A 20886-nucleotide genomic window follows, 5' to 3' on the forward strand; every position below is an offset into this window, starting at 1 on the left:
GTCAATAATCAATGAAACAAAAATAATAGTTAAATGTGCTAGACAAACGAATTATTAATGTTAGACCTTGCCATAACAAGAGTAATCGTTGTTTGTAGGATACAAGTAACTGAAATCTAAAACTGTCAAAAAAAGTAATAACATTTAAGATAACTATAATCACATCTTGGGATGGTAGAAATAAACAAGTAAAGGAGAAGGTATGATGGATTTAACACAATACATAAACATTGCCATTTCAACTGCAAACAGAACAGGACAAATGAGTTGAATATTGTTAATAAAAAATGGAAAATAGTTAAGGGAGATCCTAATGCCAAGTTTCATAGTAGCCCAAAGCTCCAACATTTCGACGTAAGAAAAAAAATTAGTTATACGAACGTCGCCTTCTCTATTATTTTAACCTGCTTCTTTTCCTTGATTTCTTCGGGTCTGAGCGATAACGAGACTTTACCAAAAGTTCTCTATAAGCATTTTTAACATGAACGGGAAGGAAGGTGAAATACTTAAATCATCCTGAGTTGAACATTAGTAGATTTGATTATACTCGCTCATATGTGCTGCATGTTTATGTTCTTATAGCATGCATAAAACAGAGAGAGAGAGAGAGATTAACGGCCATATGTTTAAACTGACAACTTCGACGAAGTCACGAAAAAGCTGTTCGTGGCTAAAATGGTATTTTTGTGCCTTGCGCAGGTCTGCGTGGCGAAGATGAAGGTGGTCGGAACGTGAAAATTATTGAAAACGAAGAGGAAGTCTTGTTGACGACCTCTTCGCTAACCTCTTCGTATATTTTTTGTAAAATAAAAAAACAAAACGCATAACTAATGTAAGTATTGGAACGTATAACACATGCCAAATATTTTAGTAGTCTATTTTTTTCAGTACTTTAATGCAAATGGTCTTATTTGCATTCTTGTAAGACTGTCTTTGTACTTAGAAGACTTCACATTCCCAAATTCCTGGCTGTCGGGTGTTTATGAACTTCACAGCAGTAACAGAATCGTCTTTCACCTCCTCTTGGATTATAATATAATCAACACAACGTATTTTAATTCGGCTAAACAACCATTGCAAAATAAATGAAGATGAAAAGAACGACAGATTAACCGACTTTTCGAAACTATTTCCAACCAATCAGCTTCAAGGAATGGTCGTGACGTAATCAGTAGGCGGGCTTAACGGTAAAGGCAGCTGGACTGTGCTGTAGTAATTGTATTGATGCACAAAGAATTGTGTAAGTGATAAAGTTTATATATATATATATATATATATATATATATAGATATAATAATAATATATTATATATATAATATATATATTTATATATATATATATATATATATATATATGCTTTTAAAATACCGAACAGTGAAAGTGGTACTTTATCAATACAGCCTTAAGCCTCTTCACGAACAAAAATAATAAAGTGACGTTATCAATGAAAAGAGTTTTATGAAATACATACTTGGAATTGCCTCACATATTAGAGATGGGAAATGTATTCCTGTAATACCCACAAACTTTTGATGGAAATAAAGAGTGGAAGGTTCAAAAGAAAGGTTTAAGAAATAGTTAAGTACAGGACACGTTATGAAGTATCCAGTGATGATATTCATCCTCTCTGTTTTACTACATGACGTGCTTCGACATATATCACGATGTATTTATAACACTAAAACAGAAATATGGAGACTGTATTCAAAATATACTCGAGTGTAGTGAAGCATTTAATTCTAAAGTGCAAGAACGATGAGAGAGTTTTTGTTTTACACCTCATCCGGCGTTAGGAAACGGGCATCCGTCGAGGTGCATCATGGCTTAGCGTTTATAGACTCCAATATAACGTACGGGAAATTTGTTGTTTTATTACGTGATCCTCCGCCACTAGACCAAGAACAGAAGTTGGAATCTAGGTCTTGAAACTTCATAACATAATTGAAAATCGGGTAAGGGAAATAACCATGATTTGGGAGATCGATTGGGTCAAGATTTCGTAACTTTCAGCTGGAAATATAATGAAAATACAGATTTATAACGCATATTGATCTCTTTTTTGGATAATGGTTAGAGAATTAGCATATAAACTTGGTTCAGCGATGATGAAAATGCGTTCAAGATTTGGCTAAAAATTATCCTAAGAATTTTTCAAGAGGAGATTGACACCGCTAAGGGCCTGCCGCTTGTGGTATGTGCTTATGTCTTTCTGAAATACAGCTCGGTTTTAGAATGGTATGTTATTAAATAACAAGGTCTGTACGCTCTGCAATTAACATTGAAAATCATCTTTAGTCGCCGCCATTGCTGAATTGTAAAATCTTGCAAGGAAACTTAGAAAATAGGCGGCTTTTCTCCTTCGCTCCACAAACTGACTGAGATACTGACCAGGCGATCCGTAGGTGTGGTCATTCATGTTGACGGGACGTCTTAGCGGAGAGGCGCTGCTCCAGTAGAAGTCGGTGTCGGAGGTCAAGTTCTTCCAGCCACAGGAACCTCTGGTGAATGTGCAGTCGCCCGCTCGCACGACAGCCGCGTCAGGTATACCTAAAAAGGACACGCCTCTGTTGACAATCCTCTTCATTAAGGACAGTGTTACGGTTATCACTAAACAAATAAGCTTGCTCTTGTTCCAGTCACTTAAAGGATTATCTCTAACAATGAAATCCGAGTGGATTTTGTAATCCCTCCCCCGGGTGACAGTAGAGGAGATGTGACACAGCCACCCTTCCCATGCAAACCTGTTTGTCAGCCCCGGGTGGGGAGACAGCAGCGCCGGGTTCCAGCTCGCATAGAACGTGCCAACAAGCTCGAACTTATGACTATCTAATCAATAAGGAAATATTCACCTGAGGAGCAACATCATCATGGATGAAAATATTTTTCAGACTATCACAAGAGAAAATCATTTCCTTCGTTCCAATCCCCCAAAAGCCAGCCCAAATGAATATACGAACAGTAATTGCAAGAATTTGAAACAGCTAGTATTTTACTGAATATGATTAACTATTTTTTTTAGACATCCAGAAAATAAGATCAAATTCATCAATATTCAGAAAAGACTAAATTTATCGCTTCATTTACTTTTTCGAAAGTGCATCTTAACGGTATTACATGAGTAATGCAAACGATTAGATACACATCTACAAATGATGTCACTTGCATAATTTGTTCCTTTATCTAGTGTCAGTCATTCGAAGTACTAGTCCACTGAATATCTAACAGTTAAGAAAGATCCAGAAAATATTAATGATTTTGCATAACACGTGTTACTGTGAATAGTATCTTTATATATGCCGAGGCCCATGTAATCGGGCAATGATAACAATGCAAACGCCCCAACATTGCAGGTGCTTTCATTTTTCATCAGCTTTACATAACTTGACTCCCCGTATTCGGTAAAATTGCGTTACAGTCCTTTCATAATTTAGTATCTGGGAATGGCGATTTAGATATTACAAAACGGCTGGTATTTAGATTCCTAAATATAGATTATTTCAAAAGAATTACCTCTGCTGTCTTACTGGAGTGGGTAATTAAAAATAATTGTGTATCTAATAAATGAGTGATTAACTGGTTTCAAAAAACAGTATGGATAGCCGTGTTGTTAGCGCACTCGCCTCATCAGTATAAGGTTTCGGGATCGATTTTTGTGCGAGCCACAAACCTCAGTCACGTTCCATGGAATCCGAATATGAAACTTTTGACTTGAGTAATGACATGTATCTAGTATTTAGTCGTCAACTGTGGTGAATCACAACCCGGTAACTGAAAGGCAGTGGGCTAGAAACTACATCCCAAAAGCTTGTTCAGAAACGGGATGGTCGACACATTCTGGAGCCACCCTTCATAAAGGAAAAGGAGTATAAAGGAAAATAAATACATCTCAGACGAATAAACAGGTAAAAACCTTCCATTCAAGGAGGATCATCACTTACTGGGACAGTTTCCTTCAAAAATGCTGACGTCATCTATGGCAACGGTTCCTCTGCTTTTGTCAGAGCCCCACACGCCCTCAAACACGACCTGCAACGTGGAAATTATTCTTTGAGAAACTGTTTTCAACCATTTTATTGTGGAAAAAAAAAAACAGAATTATGATACAAAATATTTTTGGAATGCCTGTTAGTTTAAAGGATGGACTTGCAAATGTTGGAAAACATTTTAACACCAGGTTTAAATATGTTGAATATTTTAAATCATTGAAAGCATATGAAAAACAATGAGTAAATTAAAGAAAATCTGTAATGCATATGATAATTTGTGAAATCTTTGAAGTAAATTTACCAGCAGGTTCATGCCTGTAAACATTAACTAATGTAACTCATAGACCAAAAACTCTAAATAACCACCTCTTCTACTACTACTACTACTACTACTAATACTACTATCATTATTGTCAAAATCAGAAATATGCGTTCCTACGGATAAGTCTGATACAAAAACTTTGTGGAAAAATCGCCCATCGTACTTAACAATATCGAGTTCAGAAAACGTAAAAGAGCGTCAACGCTTTCCCAAACCCTCAGGTTCCTCCTTTCCTCTGAGGGAAGCTCTGGAAGAACTCCCAGTCAAACCTAGGTCTCATTCCGTAGAACAAGGACCCCTTTGCCCTCCTTGCAAGCACAAGAAGGAGGTCACTCTACTGAAACTTAAGCCTTGAGCTTCAACCAGATTCCCGGGAGGAGTGCCTCTAATAATGAGTTTGATTTGGTGAAAAAAATAGACACAGCATACTTCTCTTTTTCTCCCATAAGATTTCTGAAAGACACTCGAGCCAAACTGAAACTCTTGCCAAACAGATCCAAAATGACTCAAGGCCAGATCCATATCCTAAAGGAATAAAAGAAGCCAGGACACAACAGAATGGGTCTCCTCCTGGGCTTTACTCAGGAATTCAGGGGCAAAAGTTTCACTGGGGTCCAGTTCTGGAGAGTTTCCTAGTGATATTCAAGGGCTGGAAAAGCAATGATGTACTTTTATGTCATTGAAATCGGACTGGGTTGAATATTTGATAAAAGTTTTGTTTTATTGAATTCGATTTGGGTTTAAAGAGAATATCATACAAGGCTTTTCCCGGTCCCATCACTGTCAACAGATACTAATGCAAGAGAGGAAATAAAGACTTAGAACCCTATCGTTAAACCAGCTTAACCAGGGCAGTTGAGTCTCAGCTGAGTGGACCGAGCCTGGAGGCTTCACCAGTCCTCTTACTCCTTTTAAGACCTTCCCACACTTACAGCTGCCTTTTAGCAATGGGCTGAGCTCGAATTCGGACGGTTCAGTCTAAACCAAACTAACCGGGATCGATCTCTTGGATGATCTACACTCACCTGGAAGTCTCCATCAGCCCTGATGGGAGCTTGACCAAAGTACCAGGTTAACCCCTGGAAATTCTGGAGTGCCCAAATCGGGGTAAGGATGATGGAGCCTGCGTCGTCTTCCCTCTTCAAAAAAGCGCTGAGTGAACCCAGGTTGGGTTCGACCGTGTCAGTCAGAGGTTCGAACATCAAGTACCTGAAATGAGTTTGCTGTTTGTATCTTATCAAAATTTTGATTTTTCAGTAATTGAAAATGTCATTCGAGGATTATTTCATTCTAGTATATAATTATATTGTACGTTGGCACTCGATATGCTGTTTTCATTCCTACATGTATACCATTTTCATTCCTTTCTGCGTTGTACCCATTCCATTACTTTTATTTTTCATAGACGTTGGCGCCCTTTTAATAAATTTAATTCCTGTAAATTATACTGGCACCGTTACCTAATTTACACTCAATAGTATCCGTTACTCGTCATTTTCATTTTTATGCATACATATGTTGGAGTACAATTCATTATACTTAGATTCTTTTAAGTAAGGTGGAACACTGGTTTAAAATTTTATAAGATATGACATAGGTGAATATGTGCTAATACTTATTGTTCGATTTGACCTTTTAAATGTATGTAAGAATGTGTATCGTATATACTGTATGTAATTATAAGAAAGAAGTCAAGCACCTAGTCGTAATTAGGATAAGTCTGAAAAAACTATTAATTTGGGAAAAGGATCAGAAATATCGCCTTGATCTACACTAGGAATAGCTGGTGGATATTTCCCAGTCTCTCCATTAATCATGTACGGCATTTCCTTCTCCAAATGAGTCATAGTTCGAAATCATTAGAATTGCCATTACGTACCCCAATACCTAAGTCCAACACGTCAGCAATACATATATCATTTTTTGTCGAGTTTTTTATTGATGATCCTGCTTTTTTTTTCTTAACTAGTTTATTTTGAATATCTTCTAAATGAAGTTCTACTGCTCCCCATTCCTCAACTGTCCAAAAAGCATTCCAATAAAGTTACCTTTGTAGATGGATATAATTTTCGGTATTATATCACCAGACTCATGTAATGATTATGAAATCTTTAACATGGTAATCCTTGAAAAACACCACAGGTACTTTCCGTCTATGAAAATATCACAGTAGAACTTCCAAGAGCAGCAGATATTCGTTTAAATCTTAAGGTAAACATTAAGTAATGGACCGGTGAGAGTGGAGTGAGGAGTTCCGGTCAGGGTTAGTGAAGGTTAGGCTGGGAAGTATTCCTGCCATACCAATAATTCTTCTCTAGAAAAGGTTAAGAGTAACACCATCTACTTCCGTGTCAGGTAGGATGCAGTGCCCTTGGTTAGGTTAAGTTAAGGAAGGTTGGGATACTTTGTAAACCATTACACATGTCCCGGAAAATATTACAGGGATTGTACATATTCCGTAACTGTAAACATTCTTAGGGACATTAACAGCTCAATAAGCATCTCTTTACCTTTCCTAAGTGTGTATTGTGTATTGTATATCTATATACAGTCCTGATGAATATACAATATCGTGAATAATCTCTTGAGCTGAGTGTTCACTGGTTACTAAATATCGAAATAGATGTATTGAGATAATTTTGGACAAATTTCATTATATCATTTAACACTTACAGACAATCAGTTCAGACCAACACCAACATGACACGTACACCTATGATAATAAGTGCTGAACTGTTCTGGGGAAGGAGGATCAGGCAAGGATTCAACTAATTCTTAAACTTCTTAACCTTTTGTCAGTGATAGATAGATAGATAGATAGATAGATAGATAGATAGATAGATAGATAGATATTATTATAGTGTTTTAGGTGAGTGACCTCGAATATCAAAAAACTTTTTCCCATTCTTTTTTTTATATTAATGACAATTTTTTGTATTCGCTACGGAATGAGTAATGGCACGGACGCTTATGCAGATGCAATCACTGCATGTGCAAGATTATGGTTGTTTGTGTTTGCGTTTATGCATATGAGTGAAGCTGAGGTTGTAAGTGCTTGTGAGTGTATATTTTTGTTTGTAGATGGATATGTGTGAATGCGATTTTTTTTATAAATGTATGTGTAATTGCGGTCATGGATGCGTGTGTGTGTGTGTGTGTGTGTGTAGTAAAGGAGTGAAGTTTTATGTGTGTGTTTGCGGTTTTTTATTTCTGTAGTGTTGTTATGTGTGGCGAAGAGAGATAGAGAGAAAATAAAATGTAATATTGAAACCGTTGGTTACGTTGCTTTTACAACCAGAACGTAAAATTCCGAATTCTCTTGAAATTACTATGCGTCTGTCTTTTGACAAGTGATGTACCTTGTTATAAATTTCGTTTTCTTTAAATTTCACAAAGAATTACGATCCGATCTGTCTTTTTCTTCATGAATAGAAGGTATGATCATGGATGTTCCGGTAAGGTATGCAGTGGGAGGATTTGTTATCCTATATTTATAACTACAGCTGAAACTGAATATAGTCCAAAAGAAATTTTTTCAGTACTTGAATAGGATGGAATGTCATTGTTACAGATAATGACAAGAGAGCCAAGGCGCTGATCGAGTGACAACGTAAGACCATAAATAGCCTTCCAGCAGATATTTCCACTTATTTCTTCAGTATTTGCCCGATCTGACGAAATGAAATACTCTTGGTCATTATGACAAGTACCTGTCTCTCCCTGTTTTCTGTATACTCTGATTTTCATTGTTAATTGAAATGAATATAGAATTTAGGCCAAAGACCAAGCAATCAGACCTATGAGGTCATTCCTCGCTGAAATGGAAATTGAACACAAATACGGTACATATATTTCAATATTTATACATGTATGCACATATTGCCAAACGTAATAATTGTTCATTATTTTTGTTGTCAGTGGATTGTTGTTGTTTGAAATAATCATTACTAAGGCATGGTGCTACTGGTAAAGATTTATTGAAAGAAAATAATGCTCTCTAATTCATATCGATGAAGGAGTCGGCAGATGCCAGGTGCCTCCTCCCTTTAAATCCGCCACTGCATATCTCTTTATTTGCCGCCATTTTTTTGTATGTGTTTGTCAGTGTTTATCTTGTACACACGTTTCCGTGTCTATGGTGCATCACTCTACTTTGACCAGAAACAATAAATAAAAGTCCACAATTCTTTATGAGTAAAGCTGCATTTTTCAAAACACAAAAATTATTAAAAATGCGGGCATTCGGCCGTTTGCACGATGGTCCTTATATACATAATTGTGAATTTTTATTTATTGCGCCTTTTTTTATTCTAAGACACTATTTATAGATCTCCTTGTTTATTGTCTTGCTTTGGTGTTGTGCACTTTAGCATTTACTTGCGAATAATTCTTTTAATTTTACGATGCATGTATCTGTTCGTGAAGAGGCAGTATAGCAACAAATAAAATTGTCACGCATTGCATTGTTAAAACAACAATAAATAACTTATTTACTTAAATTAAAAATATTCATATTTCTGTGGCTCAGTACCATACCAACACCTTAAATGGTATCCAAGTATCAGTGTGTAAAAGTCACACACTTTTTTTTTATTGCCTGCACGATACATGACATTCATCAAATTTATTCCATTTTCTTTGTGTTGCTGTGAGGGAGCCCAGGACGGCCCACGCTAGTACAGTCCCACATACTGTTACCGTACCTTGGTTTAGCCAGCTACGAGGGCAGCCAATCACAGACACCCTCACGTGCATCACCATCATCAACTGTGTTACCTGTCTGGTTTACCACCTGGGTTACATTTGCAAGCATTTTTCCGTCCGCAAGGTGTATCAAAAGTGGATCAAATCACAACAGTAAATCTGGGCATCCTCTGCATGAATTTACATTTACAATCTTACCAGAAGGAAAGGCATTTGACTTGTCGCTGTCCCTTCATCGTTGGCGAGATCAGCCACGCTCTGTCTCCCTCAAGCTTCTTTTCTGGACTTTCTAGTGCCATGTAGAAACCTGAAATACCCCCGAAATAAATCAGAAGGTGAAAATGATAAGAATATAGGGGGATGAGAAAATAATGGTAAGAATGTATATCAAGGGAATAGCAAAAGAGATAAAGTAAAAGTTTTTATTTTGTGTTGAAACATGTCCTTTTTATAGCTGTAGTCAAATTAATCTTCCTAAGATTAATCATTCTTATGCTAAATAGCTCTATTAATAATATAAATCAGACACATTGCAGTTTTAAAACTGCCTTGATTTTCATATATGAAAGAAAAATAACTGATAAAAGAAAATAAGCACTGCAGTTCAAAGTCCCCCAACGAGGATCTTTTACATCATACAACTTACAGGTTCCTACCTTGATTTGTCAAGGAAACATATGAGAGATTTTCACTTTGATGGTTTCCTGTGATGCGATTCTATGTCAGAGAAAACATAACAAAGGTTCCTACCTTCCTGATTTTCTGTGATGTGGTTGCTATGTCAAAGAAAACAGGACAGAGGTTTTCACCTTTCTGGTTGACTGTGGTGTGGTTGTTATGTCAAAGAAAGCATAACAGAGGTTCTCACCTTCTTGGTTGTCTGTGATGTGGTTGCTATGCAAAGAAAACAGAACAGGGGTTCCCAGCCTCCAGGTTTTCTATGATGCGACTGTTATATCAAAGAAAACATAACAGCAATTCTTACCTTCCCGATTTCTCTGACGATTTCTATATCAAAGAAAACATAACAGGTTCTGACCTTCCTGGTCTTCTGTGATGTGACTGCTATGTCAAATAAAATCATAACAGGTTCTAACCTCCCTGATTTTCAGTGATGTGTTTGCTTTGTCAAAGAAAACATATCAGAGGATTAATACTTTGCTGCTATCCTGTTGTGATTGATCTTTTGCCAAGACCTGTCAGAGGTTCTTACCTTGCAGATATCTGTGACAAGGCTGCTTTGTTAAAGAAAACCTGGCAGATGTTTTCACTCACCAGTGTCCTTCGATGCGGTTACTTTTCAAAGAATATATATCAGTGGATGAAAAGATACCTTGTTTCCTGTGATGTTATTGCTTTGTCAAAGAAAATATATCAGAAGTTCCTGCCCCCCTGATTTCCTGCAGCATTATCATTTTGTCGAAGAAAACGTATCAAAAGTTCTTACCTTGCTGATTACCTTAGGTGTGACCCCTCTTTTGTCAAAGATCTGTGGTGTGATCATCTTGTCAAAGAAACCATGAGGTTCTTACATTGCTTGTTACCTGTGGTGTACTCACTCTGTCAAGGAGTCATATCAGAGGTTCTTACCTTGCTGGTTTCCTGTAGTGTGATCGTTAGCTGGGAAAACATACTCTGTCGCTCTGACCCTTAAGAAGTCAACGTCATCCAGTCTGTGCCTGAGAGAGGGGTTTGACCACCCGCAGGTGTCCTCCTCGAAGGTGCAGTCCCCGGAGGTTGGGGGTGACGCTTCAGCAGGTAAAGCTGAATTTATGAAAAGTAAATGAATACATTGGTGTATTTATATGTGCGTATATCGTTAAATTTTATTTGACGTTGAAATATCTATACATTCAAATATGGCAACAATGTCCTTACGCCAACGGTAAGACAGGGTAAACAGCGACATGACTGATAATTACGTAGACAATATTTCTTGTCTGGGTAACAGCCGTATGTGTTTTTTAATAACTTTAATTCATGGACCTTTTTTTTTTTTCAAGGAAACTTTATGGTATTTCTTGCGGAGGAAAATGGCATTTATACTTGTAGTCTTTGTTATTTTGTTGCCGCTGACATTCCTATGTTTCTTTGATAAATTAATAGAATGGACTTTGGGGGGCGGGTGCGTAAGGGGATATGTCATTCCTAGATGTCTTTTTGGGGTGTAAAACTTTTGAGTAACTTTGTGCAATTGGTTCTGGAATACGTAGATTTTTCTGAAGGAGTTAGCGCTATAGACCTTTTTTATAGTTGACATTCTTACATTATTTTTGGATGGACATAATTCTTTTATTTTCTTTGAAGGGTGACATTCCTTCATGGTTGTGAAGTATTTGTGGACCGTGTTTCTTGTTTGAATGATTGCACAATCGTGTTCTGTTAATATTATACATTTTCTTCTCTTTTAGCTTCTTCCCTGTATGATTTCGGATAACTTGATTAGCTTCACTTCGTGATTTTGAAGTCGCCCCTTTTACGTTTTGGAATAAATTTCAGTGCCAAAGCTACACGATGAGATAACTGGCCGGACATTTAACTGTATTTATAAAGATTGTAATATGGAACAGAGAGAACTGCTCATAAATAGTATACTTGAAAAAGAAAAACTCTTGTACCAATAAAATTGAACACGATTTTCCTGCTTCTGAATACGTTTTTAATTAAGTATACTGGTGTGTATATACAGTCGGAAAGAACTGAATGCTGCTGTAGTCTGTACTCATGAATCTACACTCACGTTTAACAAAGCAACGTTATCCTTGTGGAAAAGTAAGCTTCGGTTGAAAAATAAGAAAGTTGAACAGGATTTCGTTTATTTCCGAAATCAAAATTCATATAACATTGTTATTTCATGTACAAAGAGTTACTAAATTTTGGAAAGCATTGGGCTTCGTAGAGACCATCTATCATTAAATCTGTTACCTTGTGTCAACAGTAAGCAACTCCGAAATTTCAGAAGTGTTCATCTTGGCTGTGAATAGTGTTAAGAATATGGACATCAGTTTATGTTTTCTTTATAACTAAGGCTCAAATTTTCATTGCAAATGTCATGCATATCGGTGATAGGGAAAAGAAATCAAAGCCAACTAATAATTCGCACTCATCTTTGCATTCCAGAATAATGCTCTCGTTAACTCTGAAGTAAGAAATATATGCATAAATTAATGATAGCATTTATGAAGTGCATATGGGGAGCACTAAAATGGAATATTTGTAAATTTCATTCACTTACTTGCACAGGGTCCAGAAACAATGGTAATGTCGTCTACGGCAATATCGCCGAGTCGCGGAATGCCAATGGTGCCCTCGTATATTACCTGCAAAAATATGATCATTGAAAATATTTTGATGTAATATGTGTGTGGACTGGACTCAATAAACGCCCCTTTAAGCAGTTATGAAATATACATTAAACTTGAAGCCTTTTGCACTGAACTGGTAAAACATAATAAATAGAGCATAAGGCCTGGCGATAAAGGAAAAATAACCGTTGATTTTTACCTAGATAGACAGTTAAACAAATTACCTAAAAACTATTGTAAATGAAATAAAATTCATTGTCAATCAAGCCAATAAGAATTCTATGACTGCTGATAGTTTATCTTGCAAATGGCTGAGATGTCGATTTTTGCTCAATATTTACTTTATTGCCGCTCATATCTAATGAACAATATTCTTTGAAAGCTTGAGTTTCGATTCAACAGCCCTTTTGGGCTGTTCCATGTGAGTAGGATTCGAATTCAGATACATTTAGTAGAGCTGGAATGGAATAGAATATAGCGAATGAGGATTCGAATTCTGCTACGGACGTTAAAAATTCTTCATTCGGGTCTTAGACTTCCTAGTGATAAGCCTATCCAAGAAGTGACCCGTAGATTATAATATATATATATATATATATATATATAATATATATATATATATATATATATATACTCTCATTAAGCTACAAATATGTTTTAATATCTAATTCGTTCTACCTCGGAATTAATATATTTTCATATATGTTAACCGAAGGGAAATTCTTTAGTTGATAAGCAAATTCGTCGGCTCCATGGGGCTCGATAGCAAACCACGGAAACCAAGAATTCACTATACGTTCTTGAAGTTATTGGTTCCGTGAATAATATTAAAGGGCATTTGTAGCTTAATGAGTGCATATGAATGACGGTGATGTGAGGAAATTCTATATATATAATATATATATATATATATATATATATATATATATATATATATATATATATATATATATATATATACACATATACTGTGTGTGTGAGATATATGGTGTACCTAGTCTATAAACATAATCCTTAAGGATGAAACCAGTGACAGAAATGACCAACTACAACTAACCATTTAGTTCAACTCACGACATCGCGTGAAGGGAAAAGACAAAAATTGGACTCACTTTAAAGGGGGAATTTGAGGACAAAGGCAACTGGGCCAAAATCCAGTGCGACCCTTGATTCCCTGCCAGTGCCCAAAGAACTCGCTCCTGCCTTGTGACGACGTCTTGAAGGACCACCCTGAGGATCCCTACTCCTTTCCCAGACATGTACGTGTAGAATCTCATGCATGGAGGATTGTTAGGATCTGTGAAATCATAGATATAAATGTTTTAGTTTTGGTACATTTTCGTGGGGTAAAACCAGAAACCGGAAACTTTTGCATTTGTCTCTTCTGAGAAAACTGACGAATTTATTTGTATCTTCCGAGGTAGCATGCATCCTCTTCTGTGCAGAGATTCAATGAGACGCTTATGATCAATAACTAGGAAAAGGGATTTAGTTTTTGAATAATTATTTAACATAACTCAATTTAGAGATTAAATAGGCTCTTATCATATGAAGTGTTTTCATGTGGATTCTGACGATCCCCTTAGCACATCACACCTTAACTACGAATGTCAGTTCCCCTCATACTAAAGACTGACTCAGGCTGTAAAGTAAAAGCCCCAGAAGATGTATCGATGAGAGCCAGAGGCTCCACTTAATAATTGAGTTTACATCCGTTTTCTCCCAAAGATAAAACGAAAGAGTTTCAGTGATGAAAATGAAGACAAGAACATAATCAATCATCTAAACTTCTGACATGTAAGCTTAGTATAAAATCCCAGTGAACAAATTAGAAAGAACATATTTCACTTATTCTAGTTCAGGTTCAGTCAATAAATAATTTTGAACTTGGAGTAGTTGGAGAAGACTTTGAAGAAGTAGGGTTACCTTTCTATTTTCTGGTGGATTTTCTGTTCGGAATGAAATGGGAGGCGCATATTTAACAAACGCCTGAAACATCCAAGTTTTAAAAGACATTTCTCTTATGTAATCAGCTACAATGACGATTTTTTACTTGATGGCTTACTGACATGGCGATTACTCAAATCTAGCGAAGTTATGCTTCCAAATGTATTCAATCTTAACTTGCGATGCAGAACCCTAACTCTCTCTCTCTCTCTCTCTCTCTCTCTCTCTCTCTCTCTCTCTCTTTATTACTTTTCGGTTACATGCTCTATAGGAAAAACATTTTGTTTGTATACCCTTAAGATGAAATTTTTTAGATTTCCTCTAATGAAAAGAGGCCTTTTTTATATATTCACGAAGACTTAAGATCTTTTCATGTGAATTATGGAGCAAGCGAAGATTATAGATCTCTTCATTTTTATTTTTATTTTTATTTTTTATTGTGTGTGTGTGTGTGTGACGTTATCCATCCTAATCCATTAACTTTTTAAATTGGAACATTCCTCTTCTAGCTAAAAATGGTATAGAATAACCTACTTCAAAATTAATTATGTGTTAGATGTTTGACATTCCCCTTCAGCGAGAAGTGCTCAGCTCTTCTCCAAGGGTAATTCTCAGCGAAAAATTAAATCTTAAATAGAGTGAAAGGGAGATGACTGTACAGGCATAACTACGCACTTATAACTGAACGTTAGTGACGGCGTTAAGAGATGAGACAAACAGAAATTTAATATAATGGTGTATATTTGTGGAGGGCGAGGCGGTGACATAGAGAGGTGAGGCGACTATTGGAGATTTAAGATGATGACTTTCATTGAAGCATTTTGTAGATTTATGAAGAGCTGAAGTCATAAAGATAATTAAGAAGTCACACCGAGACTTGGATGACAGATAAGGATAAGATTTACCAGTTTCTTGGAATTCAATGCTCTCTAAACGGGCGAAGTCCTCCGGCCTTCGAGGGTAGGAGGAATCGATGTAGACGAAAGCACCTCCAAGTCCACTTCCCTTTGAGCTGCTCCGGTCTCTCTGAGGTCCTGTGAGCTTCTGAGCTCCTCGGCTCTGGAAAAATGGGGATGGGTGAGGGGGAGAAGGGAAGAGAGAAGCAGATTTACACTAAATTTAATGTCAGATAGCCATTTAATTGTCTTCTTGATATTGACGTGTAATTATTGTCAGTTATCTTTAACCTAAGTAAAAAAAAGAATTAAAATTCCTCCTAGGACCTATGTCTGAGTATGAGTTGAATAAACTAAATTATTATTATTCGCCTGTTAATTATTAATGTACCATATATACTACTTCGAAACCTGGGCAACTACATTGATAAATGAAACTATATGAATTACATTTACCTCTGAACAAAAAACTCAAAGCATAAACAAAGCTGTACTCATAATTTTATAGGTTATAACTAATTACCACGTTATGGACACTGCAGCGTGGCAGACTCAAACCTTATTTCAGCAGCACGTTCCTCAGGTAACTGCTGTTTTGTTACATTATATATTTATTTCCTGCGTAGGCATGAGATTCGTGATTACCTTACTTATACCACATTTGCAGCTAATGTATCATAGAACGTAAACAATATTCCCTCATCCTTTATCCTTGTTTTAAATGGTCTTTAAGATACACATTCACGCACGCACGAGCACACATACATATATGAATGTATGTATGTGTGGATACAAGTTAAGAATATTGTTTTTATTTTACTTTGACAGAATTTTGTGAGTTTCCAATGTTTTCTGTAAAATCTAACAAATGGAATCGTTCAACTACCATCAACCTTATATTGAAGTAATATAAGGACTATGTTTATGCGATGCCTACTTGGCCACTTATGTCACTGGTTGTGATATGACGTTTTTTATCACTCCGTTTCATTCACGTCAACTTTTTTTATGTAGAAAATAGTTTCATGCAATAATATAACATGATGTTCTAAAGATTACAGTGAGTGTTTTTAACGTGATTACATAAGATTTCTTTCATCTTCAATAAGAAATATAGGTTAATCAGGCATGAATCGTCCGTCAGGCAGGTGACCGAAGAATTACGAAACTGTCAATTCTAATTTGGGCAACTGTACGCAAACACTCACACGCAGTCATACGTGTGAAACTGATTGTAATTAATTTCTATTAAGAAGAAATCAATAGCTAAAATAAGATTAAACCAAGAATGTTTTTTATGAAAGTAAGTCTTTTGTCTTGATGTAGTCGTCAGCTTTGACTCCCACAGCTTTCCAACATGTGCGAACGAATCAGGATGACATGCAAGGAATTAGATTTAAAAAAGAAAAAAAAACTAAATTGTGTTAGTTAGATTTCTTATAATTGCTTTTTTGACATGAGTTCTGAGTATGTTGGGCGATAATAAAAAGGATAAGAAAAAAAGGTGAACATGGTCAATTAAAAGAAATAACGGGAATAATCAAATAAAACAGATTAATAGATATTGCCAATTTAAATATTCGTTCACATTAAGTATCCGAATAGACTAATCAGGTGTCAAAATCAGAAGTCAAATTTAGGACTACTAAATGTGTCATGCAAATTGTTTTATTGCTCAAAGGAGATAATTAGTTGAATTGTACTTTTCTATCAAAGAATATTGATAGGCTCAATGTATTATACTTCGGCTGTAGGTGACAAACTGACGATACATCGAGCTAAGGTAAAACCAACTTCCAAATACCTAAGCTGTCACGAAGCTTTGGTTGAGAATAAAATTAGAATCCGTGGACTCGTATGTATATATTTGTCATTACTTTGCAAAATGATTATCTTTGGTATGCTGAATAAACCTACTTAATTCCAAATTAATCTATTTCAAGTATAACATCTTTGAAAGGAAATATTATAAGGAAATACTGTGGCACCTGCATATGGCAATATTTCCATAATGAACAATGAATTAAGAGCTACACCAATTCTTCTGTGTGTGTGTGCATATATATGTGTGTGTGTATGTGTGTGTGTTAAAAGCTGTTTAAAGCGAGGGTAGAGGATTAGAAATCTTGTTTACGTTTTGGTGAAATGAGTAATACGTACAACTAAGTCTCACGTCCATGCTGCAAGCAAATATATATCATAAAACGCCCCTTACTACTGAGACCATAATGCTGCAATTAGGACTGAGCAAGTCAAGTTATAATTCAATTTTCATAATAACTTCGTAATTTAATGTTACCTGTATTAATATGAGCACCGCTTTGCTTATGCATTGAGGTTTTGGCTTTCAGGGGGTAAATGTGATTCGAATATTTCAATTAATCTAAAACTTGGCAAGTTTCTACTTTCTACATATATATATAATATGTGTGTGTGTGTGTGTGTGTGTGTGTGTGTGTGTAATAAAGAGTTCATTAGTCTATTAAATTACTATATAGTTCGTCAGCATCCTTGTACTTTCCATATCATCAGTGATTACCCTCTGTGCTTTAACATTATACAAACTCATCGTGCCCTTCTATGTTTCTCTTTGAGCTAAAAATGTCGTATTTTCAGCTGTCATATCCGATACATGTGCTAACCCGTGTAAATTTTTTAGTAATAAATGTATTTTCTGCTATTCTCCTCTGGCTTATTAGTAGTAATATTTAAAAAGTATTGCACTACCTTTTTTTTCTATGATATAAACAATAATGCGTACATACTACTAAGCGTTTGCCCTTTGCTTTTTACGTAACACATTCACCTGTTGTCATGTCTTAAACTTATTCCCTAACAGCGGAAAGATCACAAAACCCACGTTCCACTCAATCGTTGGTTGTCATGGCGGGAATCAACTCACCAGTTTCCAATCGAAGTCGTCCCCCTGAGCGTTGTTCCAGTCACACATTCCTCCTTCGAAGGAACACAGACCAATGCATTCCTGGCCTGGTCTCAAACCCAGGTCGTCTATAGCAATGTGGCCACGGAAAATATTGAATGGGTCAACATCAGAAGCTGGAATGGCTTCGACAACCAGCTGTTAAGGAAATGAAAATGGAAATTAGATTAGCTTTTATTTCAAGTATATTTCCGAAATTATTCCGTATTAGGATGCCATATAAAACAGATAACTGCCGCTACTTTTGATTTTTTTTTTTTTTTTTAAGATTTCTTGTCGGATAAATCGCAGAAGGATTACATCCCAATTATCTTATCGAGAACATTTTTTTTTTTTCTTAAATATCTAACAGAAAAACTTTTCAGGTTTCGTTTGTAGCGCCCAGCAAAATTTCTTAATAACATCATCGTATTATTCACAATACTGTGTAAAATCAAGAATAAAATTAAATCCAGTTCAAAGCATTTGTTTATGTCCTGAAATGTTTTCCATGATGCAAGAGAACTTGCATCATTAAATTCATTAGAATTCCGATGAAAACAAAAGTATAAATGAAATGATAATATGGTCGTCAACGTGAGAGATTAATAATACTGCACAGTAAAAACACAGAAAAAATGCAGATTCGTGAAAATGTACAAAATGGTTAGATCCATATCGGGTAGAATAAGCCTTTTGAAGAATTACCGTATGATTGTCGGTGAAGGTGTAGAGAGCTTGAGCCTCCTTCCAGTCCCCTCTGGTCTGGTCTCGAGTTTCCCAGATGTTGATCAGGTCTTCGGAATCAATTCCCTTCACTTTGACGCGCAGTTCAGTAGCGCTCAGACCATCCACAGAATACCAGAATTTCAAACATTTTCCTGAATCGTAGACGATAAAATTGAAAGAGGAGTTTCCCTTTAAAACACTTGCTTTTTGGAGTATAAGTGAGATAATTTTTTTCTTAATTGAAATTATAGAAGTTGATATTAAATTGTCAGTGTTGGGTGATCTATATCTTTTTGGCATAGTACCCTAGAATACTGACATACTTTTGATGTATTGCCATTGATTAATATAGCCGGTTTGGTTCACAGTTATTCAATTTTGAAATTAGGATATCCTCAAGGTCGCTATGAGAAGTGGTCTCGTCATTCTTGTATATTAGTTCTCTCTCTCTCTCTCTCTCTCTCTCTCTCTCTCTCTCTCATTTACTAAACTTGCAATAAATCTTCGAAGAATAGCAAAGTTCTGTAAAATATTTGCATTACCTGACGCTCCCGTCGGAGCTTGCACGTTGGACTCCATAACTGCGATTTGAGCCTGTTGACCAGGGGCGCTGGAAGTCTCATGGAAAGCGTAGCCTCCTGGAGAGAGAAAAAACACGTTAATGAAGTTGAAAAAGCTGGAAGTTAAGTTACGGGAAGTTAGTGCAAGTTACGGCAAGTCGTAGTTTGTTAAACTAAGAACCTCTAATGCCTTTAGGGGGCTGACTGGTATCTGGCGTTGCTATGATGATGCTGTGAATACTAGTTTGACTTTCGGTAAGGCAACTCTCAGCTACATGGTAAAATGAAGTCTAATAGTTGAGTAGTGAAATATTTGTCTGATTAAAGGTTAATTCTACAGTAGAAGTGGAGGTTAACTACTTCCTTCTAACGTCGTCCGAGGAAACGATGGTTCCAACTTCTAGCGCTACCAAATTCACAAACTGAATCCTATGAATCATCTAAATGGGAGTGAGTTTTTCGAACTGAATTGTTACAAATAGCATTAATTTATGACCTCAAGACAATGTGTCAAGAAATGATATCGAAAACAGGGAAATTCAGCATGCAATGATTACAATTATCATTCTCCTTGAATTGATCGTGAATGAAATATCGCATTTATATTTTCCACCAATTAACATTACATGCGAATGAATCATATCACCCATACGAAATAAAATTTAGTTATTTCACTTCAAAGAACTGATATGAAACCAACAATAGAAATTCCTTTTGTCACAAATGGACTAGGAGACTGGGATACTTGCTAAGCAAGAAAACTTTACAGAATAATAATGAAATACTACCCTTTTTCATTCACGAAGTTTTACATACTTGTATATTTATTTGCGCCTGTTTGTTCTGAAACACAAAGGCTAGACAAAACTGTTAAAGGGAAAAAATCTTTCACTGAGCTTTTATTTATCACTTCATTCGCGTACTGATAAAATTCGAATAAGAATTTTAGGGCACATACTGCAGTGTCGTACTGAGAAGCCAATAAGGTAAACATGATATTGATGTGGAGGGTTCATATTAGTAGAGCATAAATTCTGTTATGACCATGGTTAGTCTCAGGCTCTAATGTTATGGTTTGTTCGCACGTATACACTTTGTCACACAATCTCTAGATCGTCAAAGTTTATAAAAGCAAAAAGAAATTGTTAGGTAACATATTTAGAGATCTGTGTCGATCAGCAATATTTCGTTATTGGAAGACTAAGTTCCAGAATATAAAATGAAAAACACAAAGCCATGATCGGTCACTATTGCAAATGGCACTCCCCACTTATCTCTCCTCTACCGTCCTCCAAGTTTTGTCTTTCTCTCCTTTACCGGTATTCAACTTACAATCAACCAACCAGTTCTGTTCTGTCTCATAACCTTCTTATTTCACCTTTAACTTGAACGGTTATATCAATCTAGCTGTCACTCTAACTATCCACTAGTCCATCTTTTGACCTAAACACGCCTTCATGAACGAATATTACTTATGAAAACCCAAATTAAGCCACACGGACCCTCGCTGCATACAT

General features: G+C 36.1%; 1 protein-coding gene across 1 annotated transcript in view; it reads right to left on the reverse strand.

The window, feature by feature from the left end:
- Window positions 1-20886, reverse strand: part of LOC135225802 (MAM and LDL-receptor class A domain-containing protein 1-like) — a 106027-nt gene that overhangs the window by 4546 nt on the left and 80595 nt on the right. The window contains exons 4-14 of the mRNA XM_064265298.1: window positions 19352-19447; window positions 18789-18961; window positions 18063-18239; window positions 15170-15323; window positions 13430-13614; window positions 12248-12332; window positions 10603-10776; window positions 9211-9319; window positions 5334-5517; window positions 3939-4026; window positions 2389-2547 (exon numbers count right to left, since the gene is read on the reverse strand). Of these exons, the coding sequence (XP_064121368.1) occupies window positions 2389-2547; window positions 3939-4026; window positions 5334-5517; window positions 9211-9319; window positions 10603-10776; window positions 12248-12332; window positions 13430-13614; window positions 15170-15323; window positions 18063-18239; window positions 18789-18961; window positions 19352-19447 (1584 nt within the window). The remainder of the gene's footprint in view (window positions 1-2388; window positions 2548-3938; window positions 4027-5333; window positions 5518-9210; window positions 9320-10602; window positions 10777-12247; window positions 12333-13429; window positions 13615-15169; window positions 15324-18062; window positions 18240-18788; window positions 18962-19351; window positions 19448-20886) is intronic.

The sequence above is a fragment of the Macrobrachium nipponense genome, chromosome 13, assembly GCF_015104395.2.
Source record: "Macrobrachium nipponense isolate FS-2020 chromosome 13, ASM1510439v2, whole genome shotgun sequence".
NCBI lineage: Eukaryota > Metazoa > Arthropoda > Malacostraca > Decapoda > Palaemonidae > Macrobrachium > Macrobrachium nipponense.